At 41.0% G+C, this 25,045-nt stretch overlaps 1 protein-coding gene across 4 annotated transcripts in view; it reads right to left on the reverse strand.

Annotated features, from left to right (window-relative positions):
- The window catches only part of ube2e1 (ubiquitin-conjugating enzyme E2E 1), an 82,988-nt gene extending 58,786 nt beyond the window's left edge, over positions 1 to 24,202 (reverse strand). Inside the window, exons 1-3 of one of the 4 annotated variants that reach the window (XM_078421205.1) lie at positions 24,112 to 24,202; positions 23,328 to 23,617; positions 22,745 to 22,795 (exon numbers count right to left, since the gene is read on the reverse strand). In XM_078421205.1, the coding sequence (XP_078277331.1) occupies positions 22,745 to 22,795; positions 23,328 to 23,587 (311 nt within the window). In that variant the 5' untranslated portion in view covers positions 23,588 to 23,617; positions 24,112 to 24,202. Of the gene's footprint in view, positions 1 to 22,740; positions 22,796 to 22,935; positions 23,291 to 23,327; positions 23,680 to 24,111 lie in introns of those variants that run through there. The other 3 variants (XM_078421196.1, XM_078421213.1, XM_078421221.1) reach the window with 3 other exon arrangements.
- Positions 24,203 to 25,045: the final 843 nt, after the last annotated feature.

Below are 25,045 nucleotides of genomic sequence, written 5' to 3' on the forward strand. Positions count from 1 at the left end.
TATCATCAATGTAGATAAGTGAGCCAGTACCTTCAGCAGCCATACTTGCCCAGGCCATAATACCCCCACCACCATGTTTTACAGATGAAGTGGTATGCCTTCGATCTTGGGCAGTTCCTGCCCTTGCCATCGCTCTGATATAGGTTAATCTTCATCTCATCTGTCCACAAGCCTTTTTCCAGAACTGTAGTTGCTCTTTTAAGTACTTCTTGGCAAACTGTAACCTGGCCATCCTATTTTTGCAGCGAACCAGTGGTTTGAATCTTGCAGTGTAGCCTCTGTATTTCTGATCATGAAGCCTTCTGCGGACAGTGGTCATTGACAAATCCACATCTGACTCCCGAAGAGTGTTTCTGATCTGTCGGACAGGTGTTTGGGGATTTTTCTTTATTATAGAGAGAATTCTTCCATCATCAGCTGTGGAGGTCTTCTTTGGCCTGCCAGCCCCTTTGCGATTAGTAAGCTCACCAGTGCTCTCTTTCTTCTTAATGATGTTCCAAACAGTTGATTTTGGTAAGCTTAGGGTTTGGCTAATGTCTCTAAGTTTTATTCTTGTTTCTCAGTCTCATAATGGCTTCTTTGACTTTCATTGGCACAACCTTGGTCCTCATGTTGATAAACAGCAATAAAAGTTTCCAAAGGTGAAACTTTGGGACACAGCAATGTCATGTAAATGAAAGTAGTTATGTTTAGTATTTTGTTGCATATCTTTTGTATGCAATGACAAAGGATATTTTGTCATCTTTTGGGAGCTGAGAGCTCTCTTGTACTTGCATGAAGGAGACATTTAAACACTGCTGAGCAATTACAAACACCTGTGAAGCCATGTGTCCCAAGCATTATGGTGCCCTGAAATGTGGGGTTTATGTATAAACACAGCTGTAATTTCTACATGGTGAAACCAAAATGTTTAAAAATACTCTTTAATAAAATCTGACAATGTGCACTTTAACCACATGTGATTTTTTTCTATTACAAATCTCAAATTGTGGACTAGAGGTAAATGAATAAATGATGGGTCTTTGTCACCAAACATTATGGAGGGCACTGTATCTCCCTCCAAACCAAGGGTCTACAGAGACTGCTGTGGCTCACTGCAACTTCAACCTACAGAAGTGAACTCACCAGTTCTCAGGGATTAAACGTCAAACTTTCCCATGGCTTAACTAACTATAGACCAACACATTTTTTTTAACATAAGTAGCAATCCAGTAATGCAGGATTATACATTTATTTTTAACTTCAGTGATGGCATTGGAAATCTAACCCTTTCCACTTGTTTAACAACATACACAAATTCCCCTGAAGTTGGCTGAACCTAGGCTTTGGATGCTAATGCTAGCTGTCTCAGGCATGGGCTACGAAGGAAGTCAATAGTATTTGCTCAGTCTGGGTTTCTATCCTATCATTCTGTCTTTAAATACACAAATGGGTTCGAGCAAAGAATGGACTGGTGCTAGCAGGAAGATTGTCTGGCTTACCCATGGTCAGAACAGCTAACAAGCTAGAGAAGAAGCATCTCAAAATCTGCAGTCAGAGGATGTTGAAGAGGTACCAAATAAATACTTTGTATTGGTATTCACCAAGGAGAAAGACATAGAAGGAAAGTGAGATGAGTGTGGGGTATTCTAATTTATCAGGGCAGTTTGAGATTAGGAAGGGAATGGTGCAGGGTCCCTTGAAGAGCAATAAGATGGATAAACCCCCAGGGCCTGATGGGACCTATCCTAGGTTATTGAAAGAGGCAGGAAAGGAGATTGCAGGGGATGGGATGAAGATCTTTGAATTCTCTCCAGCCGCAGGCGAGTCCCGCAGGACTGGAGAATAGCCAATGTTGTTCCTTTGTTTTCGAAGGGAAATAGGTTTGATCCAGGAAATTAGAGGCCAGTGAACAAATCAAGGAAGTGATTGGAGAGGATTCTTACGGGATGGTATTTACCCACATTTGGCAGAGAATAGGCTAATTAAGGACAGTCAGCATAGCTTTGCCTGCGGCATATCATATCTTACAAATTTGACTCAAATTTATGATGAGGGGACGAAGATGATAAATGAGGATAGGGCAGTCGATATTATTCACATAGATTTTCGGAATTTGAGATCCAACACAGTAGACTGTTCCAAAAGATTAAGATACATTGGATCCTTGCCAACTTGGTAGTTTGGAGGGGGGGGGGGGGGGGGGGGAGAGAGGGTGTGAGTAGCAGGGAAGAGGAGGAGCATGAAGGCCCAGATGAGGGTACAGGGTGGGGGGGGGGGGGGGGGAATAGAGAGAGTGGACCCGTGTTACTTCCCCAAAGTTAACAAACCTTTGTACGGTCATATGAAGGTTCAGTATAGCCAATTATAACAAATGACACATAACTTTATCTCCTTTTAAAAAACAATCAAATGTTCAACATACCGAGAGTGAACAAAAAATTGAATCCATCTTTACCTTGAAGGGCAAAGAGTGGGAATAAAGGGAGCCTTTTCTGGTTGGCTGACAGTGACTAGTAGTGCTCCACAGGGGTCGGAGTTGGGTCCACTACTTTTCAGGTTAAATGTTAATGATCTAGATGATGGAATTGATGGCTTTGTGGATGATATGATGATAGGTGGAGGAGGGACAGATGCTGAGGAAGCAGGGAGTCAGCAGAAGGACTTGGACAGGTTGGAAGAGTGGGCAAAGAAGTGGCAAATGGAAGTACAGCCGTGCACTTTGGTTGAAGGAATAAAGGAGTGGACTATTTTCTAAACGGGAAGAGGATTCAGAATTCAAAGATGCAAAAAGGTTTGGGAGTACTTGTCCAGGATTCCCAAAAGGTTAATTTGCAGGTTGAGTTGGTAGAAAAGGAAGACAAATGCAATTTTAGAATTCATTTCAAGAGGACTGGAAAATAAAAGCAAGTATTTCATGCGGAGGCTTTATAGGCATTGGCCAGACCACATTTGGAATATTGTGAACAGTTTTGGGTCCCAGATCTGAGGAAGGATGTGCTGGTATTGGAGAGGGTCCCGAGGATGATTGGGATAACGTATGAGCAGCGCTTGATGACTGACTATGAGCCTGTATTTGCTGCGGTTTAAGGATGATGGGGGACCTCATTGAAACCAAAGAATAATGAAAGGCCTAGATAGAGTGAACGTGGAATGGATGTTTCCAGAGTCTAAGAGCAGCCTCAGAATAAATGATGTACCTTTACAATGGAGATGAGGAGGAATTTTGTTAGCCAAGAGGGTGGTGAATCTGTGGTATTAATTGCCACAGATGGCTGTGGAGGCCGTCATTGGGTATTTTTAAAGCAGAGATTTATAGGTGCTTTATTAATACGGGTGTCAAAGGTTACAGGTGGAAGGCAAGAGAATAGGGTTAAAATAGATAAGCCATGATCTAAAGGCAGAGCAGACTCAATGGGCTGAATGGCCTAATCCTGCTCTTATGTCTCATGGCACACTAATTTTACCACACAGACATCACTGCATTATTCGTAGCTGCAGACCAAACTGTCCCAAATACAAAGAAAAATAAACAAAAATACAAAAGATGCATCTCGGTATTTTACAAATGCTCCAAAGCATTACTCTACATTCCAATGGTCGCAATCAGTAAAACCTGTGTACCAATTTGTTGAAAACCCCAAATTCCACTTCCCCATTTACTAGATACAAAAACCTACAGCTAGAGTTGAGAACAAACATAATTTCCTCATTTCTGCCAGATTTTAGCTCTAATGAAAATACAAACATTGTACCAACTGGTAAATGTACTAGATAAGATCAACCTTTGTAGATTACTTCTCAACCACTCAAAAAATCATTACTTATGAAAAGTTTGTTCTTATCATATGCAAACAACGTGTACGATAAAAGGAGTCAACTAAAAAAAATGTCTTTGTTCTGCATTAGCATTAGCAAAAAATAGTAATGATCCATGAACTACAAGCTTGACAACTAGTGGTGCACTAGTCTTTTCATGAGGTTTCATGTACAAAATGAGAAATAGTGCACTCTCCTTTAGGAACTACATTCTAACATTTATGTCTGATTTTCTTTATTTGTTTAATGGCCAATTGGTTGGGGAGAAAGACAGGACAAATCTACTTCAAATGCGCAGTGTATAATTTACAAATTCCCACACCTCTAGTTCCTTCTTTGATCAACCACAATAGATTATTGCTACTCAAGAGAATGCAGCATATTCCAGGCCCACAAAACAGTCCCAGATTGCCAAGAATTATCTATTGCAACCAAGTGCACATCATTGAAATGCCATGAAATACATCATAAAACAGAGGTCCACAGGTTTGTCGATCTGCAGTAGTATTAAAAGAACTATTTCCACGTGTGGCACAATGCACAGATGGCAGGGCAGCTTTCTCACAGCACCAAAGACAGGTTTGGTCCTGACCTCGGATGCTGTCTGTGTGGTTTATATGTTTTCTCTGATCATGTGGATTTCCTCTGGGTGCTCTGGTTTCCTCCTACATTCCAATAATGCGTGGGTTTGTAGATTAATTGGCCTCAGTAAATTGCCCAGAATGTGCAGGCAGTAGATGTGAAAGTGGGATAACATAGAACTAATGAGAACAGGTGATCAATGCTCGGCATGCATCCAAAAAGCATGGGCCAAAAAGTCTGCTTCTGTGTTGTAACTTTCAATGAAAAAAAGACAAAATGAAAAATGTTGGACATACTCAGCTGGTCCGACAGCATTCATCAAGAGAAAAAAACACCGATGCCACATCCAGCATTACAACCAATTTCACTTAGAATGCCAACTGCACTCAAAGCTCAAAACAAGATTGCTGCCTAAATATTTATAATGTGGGCTGCATGGAGAATTCTTGCACCTTATCCCATAAGCTTTTAAAAATCGCTCAAAGGAATATGGATTTTTTTTGTCAAAGGGCTACTTGTTTAAGTCATTGAAAAGCATTTTGAAGAGTTAATTTATAACCAGCTGAAAATGTTCATCCTTGTGTTGTTTTTTTTTCGTAATGTTTTTATCATTTATCAGAATTTATTTTAAATCGTACTTGATTATTGATAATCTGCCAATGAAAAATGTTTCAGAAGACAGGATTGGTCATATGGCATTGATTATTCTACTTTTTTCGATTCATGTAAGTCTTATTCATGCAAGTCTTATTGAAGAACTATGCAATAAAATTAATTTAACTAATTAGCATTTCAATTACACCCATAAGGTGGGTGTAGGGAAGGAGGTAAATCAAGTCATTGTTTATAAATAAAACCATGATGTTAACAAAGCCCATCGGACTCTGCTTTTGTTGACATTCCAAGTTTATATTAGGTTTATCATTTTCATTTCAGAATACAGAACAAAGCTTCAGATGACAAAAACATTTCAGTGGATGAGCTGAAACAAACACCCCATAAATACATCATGAAACATTAATGGTAGAACAGGCCCAAACAGCTTATCTGATTATTATTTTGATGCTTCCTGTCACTATTCTACCTCTGGGAATTATGAGCAACCATGCTAATAATAGGGTTTGGCAGAAGATTTCAAGACCTGACAACCAAAGCAGCAGCATAGAGCATTAACAGTACATGATATTCCAGAATCCTAATGGAATAATTTTTTTAAATATGCAGAAAAACACGAAGTGCTGGAGGAACTCAGCAGGTCAGGCAGCATCTGTGGAGAAAATAGGCAGATGACATTTTGGGCCTAGACCCTTCTTCAATAATACAATAACTAACCAGACTATTAATTCAGATTTTCCATTTGCTGTTATAGACAAACTAGAAATAGACAGATTAAGAACAGATCATTTAAACTCTGAGTGGAGGATGAGCTCAACATTTATCAGTGGCGTTCTCAGGGAGTTCTCTCTCTGGATCCCTGATAGCCGGGTGTTGTTATTGTATCTTGATCCGACACACACACTCTATAATTTGCAAACACAATAAACGTCCATCACCTCCTCAGTATGATTTGACTTAAACATAAATTCTGCAATTTAAAACTGAGTTTAGTTATCACATTTGCCGGTTAATACAAAGTGATAGTCACAAAGTGCTGGAATAACTCAGTGGGTGAGGCAGCATCTCCGGGAGAAAAAGGATATGTGATGTTGGGTCGGTACTCTCCTTCCCGATGAAAGTAGGGGGTGAAGAGCTGGAAGCGAGCAAAGTCAGGGCCAACCACAAATGACCTCAGGCACAGTGGTGTCTGGTAATTTCAATGTGTATGAAGGAACAGCAGATGCTGATTTAAAACAAAAATAGACACAAAAAGCTGAAGTAACTCGTCGGGACAGGCAGCATCTCTGGAGAGAAGGAATGGATAACGTTTTGGGTCGAGACCCTTCCTCAGACTGACACCAGGGGGAGGGAGATAAATCAAATGTTGGCTAGGGAAGGCCAAGAGTAAAACAATGTGGTGAAATGTGGTACTAGTAAAATGACTAGACTGGAGGAAGGGGACAAAAGGGAGGGGAGCAAGTAGGAGTTACTTTAAATTAGAGAATCCAATATTCATACTGCTGGACTGTAAGCTACCCAAATGAAATATGAGGTACTGTTCCTCCAATTTGTGTGTGGCCTCATGCTGGCAATGGAGGTAGCCCAGGGCAGAAAGGTCAGTATGGGACTGGGCAAGCGAGTTGAAATTGTTTGGCAACTGGGAGATCCCGTAGGCCTAGGCAGACTCGCCGAGTCTACGATTGGTGCCGTTGATATACAGAAGCCCACATCAGGAATACTGGATGCAGTAGATGACATTAGACGAGGTACATGTGAACCTCTGTCTAACCTGAAAGGACTGTGTGGGTCCCTGGATGGAGTCGAAGGAGCAGGTACTAGGATAGGTTCTCCTGCGGTTGCAGGGGAAAGTACCTGGGGAGACGGTGGTTTAGATGGAAAGGATGAATGAACCAAGGAGTTGTGAAGGGAGCGCTCCCTGTTGAAGATGGAAAGGGGTGGAGATAGGAAAATGCAATTAATGGTGGGATTAAAGGTGATGAAAATGTCAGAGGATAACGTGTTGGATGCAGAGTCTGGAGGGGTGAAAAGAGAGAACTAGGGAACTCTGTCCGTGTTTTGTCTGGGGGGGGGTGGGGGGGAGAACGAGAGCAGAACTATGGGACACAGAGGAGACATGTGTTAGGGACTCATCTATGGCAGAAGGGGGGAACCCATGTCACCTGAAGATGTCCCCATTCTTCAGTGAACGTGGGTTCCCCCTTTTTGTAATAAATGTCCTTCATACGTGACTCATACGGGACATAGCTTTACGGTGAGAGGGGAATCGGTTATGTGTAAGGAGATAAGTGATGGTCTTGGCGTCATGTTTGGCACAGACATCGAAGGGCCTGTTCTTGTGTTGTACTATACTATGTTCTAATATTACTTGCCCTTCATTCAACTCCCTGCTTCACTTTAATCACAATGTTGTTCAGGGACAACACCAAATGCTGAATGGCGATATTGAACAGCAAACTACAAACACCTCAAATTCTGTACATGTAAACAAATTAATTGTTTTGAATATAGACATAAATTGCTGGAGTAACTCAGCGGGTCAGGCAGCATCTCGGAAGAGAAGGAATGGGTGACGTTTCGGGCCGAGACCCTTCTTCAGACCCGAAAGGTCACCCATTCCTTCTCTCCCGAGATGCTGCCTGACCCACTGAGTTACTCCAGCATTTTATGTCTACCTTCGATTTAAACCAGCATCTGCATTTTTCCCCCTATTAATTGTTTTGAACTCTACTTTCCAATTGCAGCACAATTTTTGGCCTCTTATAAACACAATGCCATTTCTCTTATCATTAATAACATTATTAAGCCACACAATTATAAATTGCTGCCTTTCAATCGCTCTTGATCATCTGTTATTCTTTGCACATGATAGTTTCCTCATTTTGCAGTAATTACAGACACCTGTTTTGGATTTAGCATGTCGGTCTTCTTTATACAAGATAAATAACTTGACATTGGCAAAGGATAGACACAAAATGCTGGAGTAGCTCAACGGGTTCTCTCTCTGGAGAAAAGGAATGTGACATTTCGGGTCGAAACCCTTTTTCAGACTGAGAACCAGGGCAAAGGAAAACGAGAGATAGGAAGAGGTACAAAGAACAAATGAATCAAAGATATGGAAAAGGACAAATAAATCAAAGCCAGCAATGATGATCAGGGTAAGGTGGAGCCCACGATGGTCCATTATTGAAGGACATTGTTGACATGGATAAAGCCAGTTAAATGCAAATAATTGCTCAGCAGGTCAGGCAGCAATAATGGAATGAGAAAAAGTGAGCATTTTAGGCCCTGGGCCCTTTATCACATTACATTTTGTCCCGAAGGGGAATATTGGGTCGGGAGGTGTGGAGGAAGTAAAGGGCATCTTTGGTCGCAAAGGTATATACACTTTATTGTGGCAATTATATTGTTTCAATTAGCATCGTCTAACACCACTCCTCTATCCGGTTATTCATTAAAGTCTACTTTAATTACAAATGGTATGCATGCCAGCAACATTTGAAGTATGTTCACATCAATCCTAAAGCAAACAATGCAACTTTTGTACACCAGCCAGCCAAGTTAATCAACACATCAGAACTAGGCAGTGCCAGAGAGCATGTTAAAAAAATCAACTTTTAATAAAAAGCAGCTTTAAGATATTGTATTGCAGCTATAGTTTTTGAGAACTGAATTAATAAACTTTATGTTGTAACTAGCAATATGGAAACTATGATGTTGTAGAACGGGTAAGAATTTAAAAATTATTGTAATAGCACTATTAAAAAATACCTGGCCAATGTGTCAAAAAGTAACACAGATTTATAAAGCAAGCAATAAAACACCAGTCCTCGAATAACATTGCTAGAGCCGACTATCCACTGATATTTAGTATTAATTTTAAAAATCGGTGTGGTTCATAAAGATTTTCAGAGGCATATTTCTGAATCATCTTTCTTTTTAAAATAAGTAGACATAACAATTTCCATTAATATTTCGAACATATTTTACAGTATTCTTAAGTCACGGTAAAAGCACCATTGAACAAGTTATTCCCACTATAAAGATCTTGGATATAGTCTTTAATGAATTTGTGTCTTTAAAGCAAAGTGCAGCTATATTCAATACTAGTGACTCAGAGGGAGGAGGGTTCAAAGAGTCAGATGCACCTGCTGAAAAACCAGTGCTTCAGATGTGGACATGATCAATGATCTGATGGTTTCCACGGAATAGGACCAACTATCATCACAATATAAAATGCAAAAAATGTCCTTTCAAGTGAGAGACTATTATCCTAAAGAGAAAATAAACATTTAAAAATGTATCTACTTTTACCACAAGACAGGAACTGGAAAACACCATTCCAGTTCTAAAAATGGTAACTGGGAGAGAAAATATGAATGATGATCTCTGAAATGGCAATTAAGCAACACTGGATGCACAGAACTGTAGAAAGTAGTAAATGTGTAAAGTTATCTTGGTCTGGGAACAAAATCCAAGTTAGCAACTACAGGTTGAACATCAATTTTTTCGGCAACTGATGGTTCGCCTGCCAGCCAGCCGCTATTATCCGGACAAAATCACGAGAGTTCAGATAAAATTCCGAGTGGCCACAGATGGCATTTCGAGTGGCGAGTGCTCTTTCCAGTCATGTCCCTCCACTGTAAAAGTATCAACGATATTCTCAATCTCCTTTCCTAACTGTTTCACAAAGACAATACGGTACCCCCTCATTTTAACGACCCCCTTATTACAGATGTGTAGAAAACAACTGCAGATGCTGGTTTAAATCGAAGGTAGACAAAAAATGTTGGAGTAACTCAGCGGGACAGGCAGCATCTTTGGAGAGAAGGAATGGGTGACGTTTCGGGTCGAGACCCTTCTTCAGACTGATGTCAGGGGAGTGGGCAATATCAAGATAAAATTCGGAGACAGTAAGACTGGTGCGAGAACTGGGAAGGGGGAGGGGATGGAGAGAGAGGGAAAGCAAGGGCTAATTGAAGTTAGAGAAGTTAATCTCTAACTTCAAATAACCCTTGCTTTCCCTCTCTCTCTCCAATCCCTCCCCCTTCCCAGTTCTTCCACCAGTCTTACTGTCTCACACCACATTCTATCCCTGTCCTGTCCACTCTCCTGACATCAGTCACGACCCGTAATGTCACCCATTCCTTCTCTCCAGAGATGCTGGAGTTCCTCCAGCATTTTGTGTCTACCCTTATAACAGGTCGGATATAGCAGATGGACCTGCCGACCCATCCCCAGCTCGTCTAGGGCCAGGATCTCTGGAGAACACAGGTCGGGATCACGGGAAACATGGATAAGTGACGTTGGGACCCTTCCTCAGACTGATTCCGTCGGCTGGGTCACTCCAGCACTGTGTCGTTTCACTTTAAAACTAGGCGCCTTTGCCGCTCGTCTGCACCAGCAAGCCCTTCTTCACCGGTTCACACAGCTGTTGTTGAAGTTCACGTTGTAGCCCCTGGGGACAGCGTTTTCTTCAGTGTTCCCCCATCGACAGAACACACTCGGACAGCATGGGGCTCCCTCCCCTCTCACCTGCCGTCGCTTCCAAGGTGGAGTATGCTGGGGACTCCAGGGGAGAAGGAGGAGGCGGCGGCGGTGGGTGGGGGAAGAGAAGGAAGGGGCGGTGACCCGAAGAAGGTCACGAGCCTAGAATTGCCACAGACAACTACCCCCCCTCCCAACACACAGACCATTATTAAAGGCATGCAATGTTCTGGCACTGAAGGCACTCAAAAGTGATGAGAAGAAAAAAAAAAATCACTGCCTGCTAACGACAGATTCACTTTCATCACTTATTCTCACTATTTACCCATATATTACAACAATACAGAATTGTCTATATAAAACTAAAAGATAATTCAGGGGTCCAATTGAAATACCTTTCCTCTGAACCTCTTCAAAATCCATTAACCACAATGCAACCAGGAAAGCCAGACAATAAAGGGATCTTCAGGCAATGCACGTCCACTTTCAAAAAGAATAAAATTAGACATCTGGGAGTAATTTTACAAGCCTGCAATCTATAAGGAGAACAGATTACAAACATAGGAATTATATTTGAATGATAGCCAACTGTTTGAACCGTGACATTCAATTTTATGCATAAATGCATGTCCATGTCTATGATGCCCTCTATTCTTTTTTCTACTTGAGCTTACCCAAGCTTAGGCACAATTCCACAGGCGTTTTCTGCTATGTTATCTAACAACCGACATATCATATATCAACCTACACAGTGAATGTCAGCAGACTATTTAACTACTTAGGACACAAAGAGTTGCACCTGATCCAGCCCTAGTCAGCTGTGGGCTCATCTGCACTCTGTATCCTCTTTACTCTACATATTGTACTTGTATTCATGTATTGTATTATCCTATGTGATTGGATCGTATGCAAAAAGCAGCAAAGCTTTTCTCCGTATCTCAGTACACATGAGAATAATAAAGCTAAAATGTGTTCACATTTTTCAGATGGAGGACCATACAATAATGTGAGGGGGAAAAATGCCTTTCAGCCTAATCAACAGTCAACTTAGTCCCATCTAAGATTAGATAATTTGTCTAATCCAAGGTTTGGTTCTGACACATTGTTCTTTCTCACCGTGCCAGTTAGTGTACATATTTATTGAGTCATCAGTACTGAACCAACATGAAGGTTTTAATATGCTTCTGGAGACAGCAGATTTTAAATAAAATATATATGTCTTATTCTTGGGAAGCTGTGGACATGCTCCCCGAGCTTGCTAATCAGCAGAGCAAGTTTTCCATATCCATCCCACCCCCACTCCCTGCCCTCCCACTCTTTCCTCAACCTAATGTTTGTGACTCCCATCATTATTATACTTCTTTTTACTTCTACAGACAGATGAATCTCAATTACCAATTTATTTACATTTATACACAATGCTGATCTGTTTGCAGTTGATAGGCTGGGATAACATAATGATTAGGTCACTAGATCGATCCATCAAAAACAAGACAGAATCTGACTGGCAACAAATTAAATTCACTTTATAGAAATACTGGTATAATTGATAACGCCTATTACACAAATAGATTATTGTAAAATCTCTGCATAAAAATTTGCCTTCCCATGTCCTCCAGAGATGTTAACTGACCTGCTGAGTTACTCCGCCACTTTGTGCTTTTTCAAAAAATTGTAAAAACCTATCTGATATATATTAATGTCCTTTTGGAGAGGAAATCTGTTTTAATTCACCAGTCTGGGCTAGATTCAAACCCTTGAAAATGGTAAGGCACTGCAGTCAGGAATCAGGAGAAACCTTGCTCAAACAGCATTGGGGATATGGAACTCATGGTCACAAGAGACTGAAGCTAATAGTGTAGAAACATTTAACAAACAGATGGGGGAGAACGGAACAGAGGGTTATACTGATTGACAAATGAAACAAAAAGAGAGGAGGCTCAGGTGGAGCAGTGTATGTTGATGTGGACTGGTTGGGCCAAATAGGCTGATCCTATGCTGTCTGTTAATATTATCCCACGCATTCAAGTAAGACAACTCCAGCTGATTTAATCCAATGGATGAAATGAATTCATTTACTGGAGTCCTCCTCAAAGTCATAACATGTGAAAAGGCAGCCAATTTTAATAACCGTCTTTCCAAATAGTGGTTCATTGCTCATCTATAAAACCAGCATTTAAAACCGGTTTAAATCTTGTTACTTCAGAAAATCTAATCATGAGAAGTGATGAAACAGAAGGTCAAAGTGACCATTGCCTGGAAAATTCAAATAAAACCTCTCAATTGAAAGATAGGCGCAGCTTGGTTTGGAATATTTAGCTTAGAATATAAATGCAACAGGTAACAAGCAAATACTCTTTGTCTCCTTATAAATATTCAGCAGAATATTCCAACTTAAAATTCCAACAGAAGCAACAGAAAATAAAAAAATCCCCAGATGCACCTACATTTAAAAACAAAATCCCGTGATAAAAATGTAGATCAGATTTAATTTGTCTACCAAAACCAAAAAGAATTTTATAAGTCGGAAAATATACACAACAGATAGAAGTTGCAGCTCATCAGTATTGTCCTTCAGTATTCAAACAATATTTGACAAATGACAAATTAAATATTTACAATAACAAGTCTTAGTTTTTACAATTAATCAGTGTTGCCAAAGTAATTGCTTGAAAGGCTTAACATCGGCCTGATATTTAAACTAAACATTTTGTCCAAAATACCTTATGTCAGAAGCTGATTAGATGACAATATTTCCTTTCACAAGGCACTTTCTTGACCATTAAATATCCCAGCTCCAGAAAACCAAAGCACAGCAAAGATTACTTTAACAGCATTTATAGCTTCAACTGTTCCACAACTTAAATTTCAACAAGCTAAAACAACAACAAAAAATCAATTTTTCAAGATTCCATTTCACATTTCAATACTTGCCAGCATTTCAGCAAATTCTCTAAACTGCTTTTTAGCCTGCTTTAAACACACACAAGTGTCCACATTGTTAACAGTGCAACAGTTTATCAAAATTAAATGTAAACAAGTCCTTTCATTGAAAGTAATTAGTGCACAGTTATGCTTTCCAACTTACAGAAAGAGTATGTTCACTCATTCAGTACCCCACCTTCTTATATTCTTCTTATGTAACCCAAAACACTGTCCAGACTATTCAAGCTTGGAAGGCATTACTGGTAATCCTATGCCCCAGTTAATTTATCTTTCAAAATAACTTAAGGCTGAAGCTGTGGCTATTTTCTTTACCTATTTTGCTAGAGGGCCACGGGTCAATTTTCCAGTTATGACTATTAATAATGCAAATGGACCAATTTAGTACCAGTTTTGAATTTACGTCTCAACTGATTAAGTACACCTGTTATTTTATCATTGAATATCCAGTGGAACACCAAACATTTTTAATCAGAGGGTGGTGAATCTGTGGAATATTTTTAAGAAGGAGATTGATAGGTTCTTGATTAGTAAGGCTGTCAGGGGTTATGGGACGAAGGCAGGAGAATGGGGTTTAGAGGGAAAGATGGATCAGCCATGATAGAATGGCGGAGTATTTGATGGGCCGAATGGCCTAATTCTGCTCCTATAACTTACGAACTTATGAGACAGGCAGTGAAGAAAGCCAATGGAATGTTGGCCTTCGTAACAAGAGGAGTTGCGTATAGGAGCAAAGAGGTCCTTCTACAGTTGTTCCGGGCCCTGGTGAGACCGCACCTGGAGTACTGTGTGCAGTTTTGGTCTCCAAATTTGAGGAAGGATATTCTTGCTATGGAGGGCGTGCAGCGTAGGTTCACTAGGTTAATTCCCGGAATGGCGGGACTGTCGTATGTTGAAAGGCTGGAGCGATTGGGCTTGTATACACTGGAATTTAGAAGGATGAGGGGGGATCTTATTGAAACATATAAGATAATTAGGGGATTGGACACATTAGAGGCAGATAACATGTTCCCAATGTTGGGGGAGTCCAGAACAAGGGGCCACAGTTTAAGAATAAGGGGTAGGCCATTTAGAACGGAGATGAGGAAGAACTTTTTCAGTCAGAGGGTGGTGAAGGTGTGGAATTCTCTGCCTCAGAAGGCAGTGGAGGCCAGTTCGTTGGATGCTTTCAAGAGAGAGCTGGATAGAGCTCTTAAGGATAGCGGAGTGAGGGGGTATGGGGAGAAGGCAGGAACGGGGTACTGATTGAGAGTGATCAGCCATGATCGCATTGAATGGCGGTGCTGGCTCGAAGGGCTGAATGGCCTACTCCTGCACCTATTGTCTATTGTCTATTAAAAAGAACTACAGATGCTGGAATTTTGAGCAGAAAACAAACTGCTGGAAGAATTCAGTGGATCAAGGAACATCTGTGGAGGGAGATGAACAGATGATGTTTCGGGTCGGGACAATTCTTCAGACAGTGTGAAGGAGGGTCTCGAATCAAATCATCATCTTCCATTTAGTTTTGTAGATGCTGCCTGACCCGCTGAGTTCCTGCAGCAGTGTTTGTTCTGTTATGATGTTTTAGCTGTTATAATGTTTTCAGTATCTATCCGCTGTTAATGTTATTGATTCGGTTTTGTCATGCGTTTTGAGATACAGTCAAATCGTACTGTACACAAGTACAATCAAGCCGTGCACAAGTACAAGTTAGTGCAAGGAGAAAGATACCAACATGCATTACAGCATCACAGTTACAGAAAAAAAATTCTAAAGTCTGCAATGAGATAGGTTGGAGCATGGGACTTCATGGGGTTTATAGGAGGATCATTTAGAAGACCAATAATGGCAGGGAAGAAGCTATTCTTGAATCTGTTTGTATGTGTTTCAAGCTTTTGTATCCTCTGTAGGATTGGAGAGGAGAGAAGAGGGGATGACCGGTGGCTGAACATGGTCCTTATATCAGCTACTTTCCTACGGTGGCATGGTGTAATTGGAGTCAATGGTGGGTGGAGGTGGGGGTGGGCATCTGGTCTGTGTGTTGGACTAGACTATCTCCACTACTGGTTGCCATTTATTGTGGACTTGGGCAGAGCTGTAGCCAAACTAAGCTATGATGCATCCCAATAGAATGCTTTTTATTGTGCACCTTTAGGAAATTACAAGAGATTCTGAATTTCCTTAGACTTAAGAGAAATAGCCATAAGGAAACAGGTCATTTGGCCCAACATACCCATGCCAACCAAGATTCCCCATCTACACTAGTCCCACTTGGCCATGTTTGGCTCATATCCTATTTTCCTATCCATGTACCTGCCCAAATGCTATTTAAATACCTCCTCTGGCAGCTCATTCCATACACCTAACAACCACTGCGTGGAAAAAGTTGCCTCTCACATTATACCTATGTCCTCTGTTTCTCGATTCCCCTTGAGGGTGGCACAGAGGTAAAGCTGCTACCTCACAACGTCAGAGACCTGGGTTGGATCCTAGTCACGGGTGCTATCCGTGCAGGCTTTGTACGTTCTCCCTGCGATAATGTAAGTTTTCTCTGGGTGCTCCAATTCTTCCCACATTACAAAGGCGTGCAGGTTTGTAGGTTACTTGGCCTCTGTAAATTGCCCCTAGTGCATTGGATGCAAAACTGGAAAACATGGAATTAGTGTGCAGGTGATCAATGGTCAGCATGGACGATGGGCTGAAGGGTCTGTTTCAATGCTATGTCTCTAAATTAAAGTACTCTGGGTAAAATACTATGTATGGTCATCCTATCTATTCCCCTCATGGTCGTTTAGACCTCAAGATCACCTCTCAACCTCCTGCGCTCCAGGAATAGAGTCCCAGCCAGCCCAACCCATTGGCTCAGGCCCTCAAGTTCAGAAGTCAAATGAGCAGAATTAGGCCATTCTGTCATTCAATCATGGCTGTTCTATCTTTCCCTGTCAACCCCATTTGCCTGGCTTCTCCCTGTAATATTTGACACCCTTACTAATCAAGAAGCTGTCAATCTCTGCTTTAAAAATACCCAAATGACTTGGCCACCACAGCTGTCTGTGACAATAAATCTGCTGTAATTTTGATAACCACCTTTGCTATCTGTGATACCACTCACTTTATTGTCACCTGCAAACTTAATCATGCCTTCTACATTTTCATCTTAATCATTGATATAAACCATAAACAGCAATAGGTCCGGTACCTATCTCTGAGGCATACCAATAGCCACAGGACTCAAATCCAAATAAAAGCAAACGTCTACCATCACCCTCTGCTTCCTTCCAAGAAGCCAATTCTTTACCCAGTCAGCTAGCTCTCCCTACATCCCAAGCAATCTAACCTTCTAGAGCAGCCTGTCATGCAGAATCTTATCAATTGCCTTGCTGAAGTCAATATAGACAACATCTACAGCTTTACTCTCATCAAGTAGTTGAAACAAACAAGTGCAGATGCTGGTTAATACACAAAAGGACACAAAGTACTGGAATGGCTCAGCAGGTCAAGCAGCATCCATGGACATCGTTGTTCTCCAGAGATGTTGCTTGATCTGCTGAGTTACTCCAGCACTTTGTGTCCTTTCACCCTCATCAACATTTTTGGTTACTACTTTTCTAGACACTATCAAATTCATAAGACATGATCTCCCACGTTCAAAACTGTGCTGACCAGCCCCAATCAGCCTCTGCCTCTTCAAATGCATAAATATCTTATCTCTCAGAATACACTTGGGTAACATGCCTACCACAAATGTTAAATTTACTGGTCAATAGCTCCCAGGTTCCTCCTTGCATTCCTTCTTAAATAATAGCCACCCTCCAGTCAACATTAGCCACCCTCGTGCCTTACAGCACCTTACCCATGTGTAATGATGATTCATATATTTCAACCAAAACGGCTTCAATTTCTTCACTAGCTTCCAACAGAGACATTGGATACATCTGACCAGGCAAGATTTATGTACCTTCATACGTCTTAGTACATTCAGTATTCCCTCGACTGTAATGTGAACTATCCTCAAGACATTTCCTTTAACTGTCCCAAGTTCCTTAGTCTTCACGTCTTTCCCCACAGTAACAATAGAGAAGAAATACTCATTGAGGACCTTGCCCATCTCCTGTGGCTCCACACAGAGATGACAACTTTGGTTTCTTGAGGGGTCCTATTCTCCAGTTACCCTCTTTGCCTTAATGTACATGAAATCTCTGGGGTTTCTTTAATATTATCTGCCAGAACCATCTGTAATTTTGATAACCATCTTCGCGATCTGTGATACCATTCACTTTAGTGTCATCTGCAAACTTACTAATCATGCCTTCCTGACTTCCTTCTTAAGTATGCTCCTCAGTTCCAAACACAAAAACTCCTACAGGGATACACTTGATCCTAGCTGCCTATACCTGTCCCATGCCTCTTTCTTTTTCCCCGACTGGAACTTCAATTTCTCTTGTCATCCAAACTTCCAAACATCCCACTTTCCTTACGTTCCATTGCCACAAACAACCTAATAAAATCACCTTTAGTAAAATCTTCTCTAATACCATCAAAGTCGGCCATGTCCCAATTCAGAAATGTAACTTGTTGGCCCACCGTCATTATCCGCAACTATTTTAAAGCTAATAGAACAGTAGTTGCTGATGCCGAAAGGCTCACCCACTGACACTTCAGTCACTTGCCCATCCCAATTTCCAAAGCTTTGTCCTCTCCACTATTGGCTGAGGAGACTTTCCTGAACACATTTGACAAAATCCACCCCATCTAAGCTCTTTCACTGTGATAGTGCCAATCTAAATCTAAATCTAAAAAAATCTAAATCTATATTGGGAAAGTTAAAATCCCCTACTATAACATTATTATTAGTCTTGCAGCTGCCTGCAATCTCCTGGCATATTTGCTCTTCTAATTCCCATCGACTATTCGGGGGACTGTAGTACACTCCCATATGGTACATGGTGATCATCACCTTTTTATTTCTCAGCTTCACGCATACAGCCTCAGTAGATGAGCCATCAGTAATGTCATCTTACTGCCATGATATTCTAATTAATCAATAATGCAACACCCACTTCTCTGCCCCCACCTCTATCTGTCCAGTAGCACCTGCACCTGGAACAGTAAGCTGCCAGTCTTGTCCCTCACAGCCAGGTTTCTGTAACTGCTACAACGTTCCAGTTGCACATACCTATCCATGCCCCGAGTTCATCTGCCTTACCGCTCAGGTCTCTCGTATTAAATAAATGTGATGCCATCCAACAGTGTTTTCCCGTTCCCTGCCAGGCTCCTGCCTATTCTGTGCACTGAACTTTCTTTCATCATCATCTATATGGACTTCCAGCCTCGTGCCTGCCTCATTCCTACATTGGACCCTCACCCCCCCAAATTATTGTTGATACCTATGCTTGGGAACTTGAAGCTCTCAACCATCTCCACATCAGCACCACAACATGCTGGAGTAACTCAGCGGGCCATGCAGCATCTCTGGAGAGAAGGAATGGGTGATGTTTCGGGTCGCGACCCCTCTTCAAACATTGATGCCAATATGGGCACAAACATCACCTCATATCCTGAAGTCAATAACCAGCTCCTTCATCTTGCTGACATTGAAGGAGAGGTTGTCATCTTGAAACCAAGTTATTATTATTAAGCTTTCTATCTCTTTACTGTACTCTATCTCATCATTGTTGAGATCTGGCCCACTATGGCGGTGTCATCTGCAAATCCGTAAATGACCTTTGAGTAGAATTTGTCTGAATTCCACAAGAGCTGTGAGAGTATAGTACAGGGCAGAGAATACATCCTTGCAAGACACTGGTTTTAAACATTATTGTGGAGGATATTTTGATTGGTTATGTCTTTATTTATGTACAATGTGGCTAGACAAGTGCACATAAAGAGCAATTACTGTTCTAGCATTTTGCTGAAAAGCATTTAGAAGTTGGTCGACTGCAGCTCATACTTGGCTGTGTGGAAAGTGGAGCGAATCCAAGAACAAGAGTAGATCATTTGGCCCCCAACCCAGTTCTATCATTCAATTACATCATAATGTGTCCGTTCCTGTCATCAAACTCCTATGTTTTCATAATTATTTTGTCGTAAAACAAAAAAGAAAATTGATGCAGATTCAATAGCTGATTGTGCAGTGAAAATCACTGCAATAAATGTTTTACAAAAGAAAAATCAGTTTTTGATCTGAAAAAACACCCCCTTCTACTCGGTGATCTGGACTCCCGCAAAGTAATTGGTTATTCTCTATCTGCCCTATGAAATGCAATAACCATTTTAGATTCTCCAGAATATTATTTCAGTGAAATACAAGTACAGTCTGTTCAACTTGTACTCGTAATTTAACCCTAGCACATGGAGGTGACTGTGCAAGGCCATCCTTCCTAAAGAAATTGTCACGCTTTTCTTTTTGTGATCTAATAATATGTCATTGTACAGCAATAATATCCATCAGACTTACTCAATTCCCATTTACCATTCAACTAACAAATGTCATGATTTACATTAAATGACCATACATTCAATTTCTAAAGGTTTTAGAATTCTATCAGATTAGATGAACAAAGAGAAAGACTTTCCCACGATATTTAAATAATTGCAATTTTTCTAATAGAAGATTTTCAAGGCTTCATTTGACAGCGAAAGGCACAAGAAATGGAAAAGTGAAAGTCCAGATCAGAAAGAAATTAGTTTCTTTAGTTCTTGCAAGCCTAGACTGAATTTTCAGCCAGCAAGTCAGAAAGCACATACATGTAGGAGGCATTGGAAAAGTGTATGTTGAAGTTGTTTCATTTTATTTTAAAAAATCACTACGATAACTTAAAATTACACTGAGCAGTTATCGGAATTAAACTGCCTTTAATTATTCTGGACAGAATATAGAACCAACGCAATATAATATTTGAAATCTAAATACAGATTCCCAAGACAGAAAAGATGAATCCAATGAAGTTATGCATGTGTAAGTTCCACTTATTTCAAAACCAAATGAACCTCATAACTATGGTTTAATTTTTTTCTCGTACTTTATTGGTGCCCATTAAGATCAAGTGACAATCAGAGAAGCCAAACAAAGCAATCACTTCAGTATAGACCCGAGTCTCTAAAGTACCCAGAAATGTATGTATGTTAGGCATCTGTAAATCCTACATCCTGCAGGCCAAGTTTCGCTTTAGCACTCTTACCGAAACAGTTCCATTCACAAGACAACAGCTATTGTCACTACTATCAATGTGTAAAACAAACTTCAAGAATCCAAGGGTGGCACAGTGGTGCAAAGGTAGAGTTGCTGCCTTACAGTGCTTACAGAGACCCGGGTTCGATCCCAACTATGGGTGATGTCCCCCGTTCTTCCCTTGACCGCGTGGGTTTTCTCCAAGATCTTCAGTTTCCTCCCACATTCCCAAGACGTACATATGTGTAGGTAAATTGGCTTGAAATAAGTGTAAATTGTCCCCAGTGTGTAGGATAGTGTTAATGCGTGGGGATCGCTGGTCGGTGCAGACTCGGTGGGCCGAAAGGCCTGTTTCCGCGCTGTATCTCTAATCTAAACTAAAATAAGTGTTTCAGTATATTAGATGTCATGCCCTCACAAGATCCTGTGTTAAATTAAAGACACTCAAAATCCTTCTCAATGTATAATCTCCTCAACCCTGATTTGACCTTGTTACACTAAATTTCTGCTCAGTGCCACTTGTTGACCTGACTAACTGAGATACAGTAATAACATTGCACATTTTACAGTTGCCCCCAAGGAAGATTCCTTGAATGATACACCAATCATGTGCAACTATATCCAGATTTTCACAATGAGGTAAAGCACTACTGCAGCAAAATTCTGCCATGTATTGTGGACCACTTTCCCTCTATCTGGTAAAAAAAATGCAGTTCACCTCACCACAAAATACTTAATCACAACATCCAATTTGAGTCATGGTACACTTTTTCTAGCAAAACTATCCATCCATCAATGTTGAGTACAAAGCAGATCCACAGAAAAGAAAACCCAATTCTCAAGGTGTCTTTAATCTTACAAGTGTGAATCTGGTCAGGACATTTGCCTTTCTTGCCTGCAAGCTTGGTTGGTGTGATGCCTTTCACTCATGCTGCCTTATGCAAATTCTATTAAAAATTAGTTACAGTGAACTAAGTGCAGCAATTCAGTTTCAAGATGCCACTGCCAACCATTAATCTCAGTTTATAGTTTCTGAAGTGCCTGTATAAATTACTAGTCTGAACTCACTGACATTCATTTATTGTCCCATAACTCAAAGAAGAACACATATCTGCAATACAATAGAATTACACAAATTAAACTATGTGCCAGATTTTCTGAAACTTGATCAGATCCAAAACAAATATTACACTCTAAAAATAAAAATATGAATAACCCAAAAAGAGCAGTCACCATGCAAAATGTAATATGATTTCTACCCTACATAAAAATAAGACAAAAGGATTAATGACCAATTTCTGCAAAAGCCTGGTCTGCTTTTGGTAAGTGGCCAGAAATAATTGACCAAACTCAAGTCAAAACTGGCTTTCGAAAAATATTTCTTCACTGTAATGCTCCAAGTTTAAAAAACAATCACAACAGAATAACAATTATGAATCATCCTGTTTTCCTAGAATTTGACAATATATCAGCATCATAAAGGCATAATTATATTTTAATTCCATAATATGTATTCTATGTATTATGTAATATCTGTATTCTGTATTCTAAATTAAATACAGCCAAACTGTCTAAAATATGTAACTACTTTTTTTTAGGAGCTGCTTGGGTACTTTTTTGAAAAAAATGAGAAATGACTCCCAAGTTATTTTGAAAGTTTTAAAATAATCCATAAAATAGACAGACAGCATGATAACAGTATTAATAAAACTCTTTTCAGTACAAAACAACTTTTTTCACACCTTCAGCATCTGTAACACTTTCAGACCAAAAAGCTTCGGAATATCTTGAAAAACACCGGTGCACACAAAACACACTCAACAGATAACTGTGGACCACCCCCATCCGAAACATTCGTCTCCAAAAGGTCACCAAATCCCATCCTGAAGAGTACGGTTTTGACAGTAACCCCCCTGAGCAGCGAGGTAAGTTTTAAGCTGCCAAAACAAAACTTACTAAAACGTTTCAGTTAAAAGTACTGGCATCTAAAGCATGTTTGGGTCTAAAATGTAAAATTGGGCCTCAATCCCAATTCCTGTTACAATACAACAATAGAGATGAATGATTAACCCGGTTTTCGTGGGCAAAAACAGTACCAGTTACTCCTGATCGGCGCATTGAACATCTTTTAAACCCGATCAATGTATTTTTGTTAAACCTACCAACCTGCAGTTCGGCGGTGGATCCAACGTGATATCGGCCAGCTCCTTCTGGATCCTGTGGATCATAAAACATTGATCTTCTTAAAAACATACTGCACCACTCGGGATCAGCACACTGCATTCTTGCCGTATTCTACAGAGATTTCACTACTAAAGTTAACAAAATTAAGTAAAAAATAAAGCAAAGACCCTGACCTTTGCTTACGAGAAAACGAGAAAAAAACATGGCCGCTTCTCGTAGCTCCAAGAAGCCAATACAGTAAAATTTCAGAACTCATTTGTCTCGTTCCAAAGCCAATTCAGTCCGCAAAAGCCAAAGGGATCGGAAATAGTCGACGTTAGTTACCCAGAGACGGGGAAACGGGGTCAAACCGTGATGCAGCCCTTCTACACAAAGCGATTTTAGCTAATATGCAAATGAACCTTTGGTATTATAGAAGTCTGGCGTGTCGCGAGTGAGGGGAGGAAATAAAAAGGGAGAGAAAGCAAGAGGCGTGCGGTGCAGTGCAAGGCTGGTGTCCGAGTCCCAGGCTCGGAACCCGGAGCCCGGAGCCCGTGCTCAGACGGTGCCCGGAGCTCGTGCTCACCTCTTGGCGCTGGTGGTGAGCAGCTTGGGGTTCTTGCTCATGGTGCTGTTCTTCGCTTCTCTTTTCCTCTTGTTGCCGCCTCCTCCTCCGCCGCCGCCGCCGCTGTTGTTGTGGTTGCTGCTACCGGTGATAGTGGTGTTGCCGCTGCTGCTACTGCTGTTGTTGTTGCTGTTGCTGTCCGTCCCTTTCTCGCCTGGTTGCGAAGAACTGGAAGAAGACGAGGAGGAGCTGGTGCTGGCCCTCGAGTCGTCATCCGACATCTCCGCCGCTGGCTCGCTGGCACACGCTGACTGTACTGAAACACGACAGCACGACTGTACTGAAAGCACTCACACACAAACACACAGACCAACTACACACCGACAACAGCAAAACACAGAGAAACAAGGAGTTACCACAAAGGACTTGCGAGAAAGAGGATTAAAGTAAATTAAATGAAATACCCAGGCACCAGATTTGTACCCGAACGGAAAACTGCATGAAGAGAGCGAAGATACAATGTCAGTAAGAGTGAGTCACAGTGTATCTGATGTAGTGTAACACTCACAGAGGCAACGCATTGACTGACACTCACTCACGGAGCAATATCCCGTCACCGGCTGCTGTTGCACCGCGCCGTCAACCGGAGTTGCCTCCCTTCCCCGAGGCTGACTATGGGGAGCAATTCCAATAATAGGAAGCGGGCGATACTTTGTTTTTAGCTGGAGGGGGAGGGGGAGGGGGTTAAAGACAGAGAGAGAGAAAGAAAGTGGTGGCAAATTCGGGCATGGGGTCAAGAACCCACCTGGCAGATGTTGTTGGATCGGCTTCAGCTTCGTGTTTCTCTTCTTTCTGTACTTCCTCCTTTGGATTATTCTATCCCTTTCTTTGTCTGATGATTGTCGCCTGCGATGGTACAGGGCAGACTCGTGTCTCACACGGTCACCGAGAATGGAACGGAAGTACAGATACAGGGAGGAGACAGGACTAGGACTTTCACGAGGTACAGTAACTTTACAGAAAATTGCTGCTTCGGACTTAATGCAAACACCTTTTTAAGGTCTCAATGTTAAATGATACATTTCAGAGTATGTTGCAACCTTTCAGTTCAATTTTCACAAGGGAAGTTTTTCGCTTGCTTCACCCATGGGCATTTTATTTTTGATATGGATCTGTGAGATGACAGACTTATGTATTGAATTAACCAGGCACGTATGTTTTTTTTCAGAAATGTTCTAATGTTGTAAGAAGGCCTTGAATTTATTGCATCGTCAACACGAAAATAACCTACATTTATGTCACCCCGGTGCCCCAAAGCGCTTGAGAAGTGATGAAGTATTTTTGAAACATAGTCACTGTTGTAATGTAGAAAGGGCGACAGCTAATCTGCTCGCACCAAATTACCACAAGTAGTAAGGTGATTATAGTCTCATAACTTTTTTTATTGCTGGTAGTGGAGGCATAAATATTAGCCAGGTCATTGAGATTTCCCTTCTTTTTCCTGAAAGCAGCAGACAAGGTAACAGTATTGAACGACATAGGAGAATCTGTGGGTTTCAAAGCCAAGTCTGAGTCATTGATGATATAAATTATGTAAATAATGCTACCAAAAGATGACAACTCCCCACATCACCTGATGGTTTCATTCCAGTATTCTCTTCTGAACATTGCAGACTTCTTAACTGTGATTTTTGTTTCCCCAAAGCTTTACCAATTCAGAAAGCTCCTCAGACCACTCT

This window comes from Rhinoraja longicauda, chromosome 2 (genome assembly GCF_053455715.1).
Source record: "Rhinoraja longicauda isolate Sanriku21f chromosome 2, sRhiLon1.1, whole genome shotgun sequence".
Taxonomy (NCBI): domain Eukaryota; kingdom Metazoa; phylum Chordata; class Chondrichthyes; order Rajiformes; family Arhynchobatidae; genus Rhinoraja; species Rhinoraja longicauda.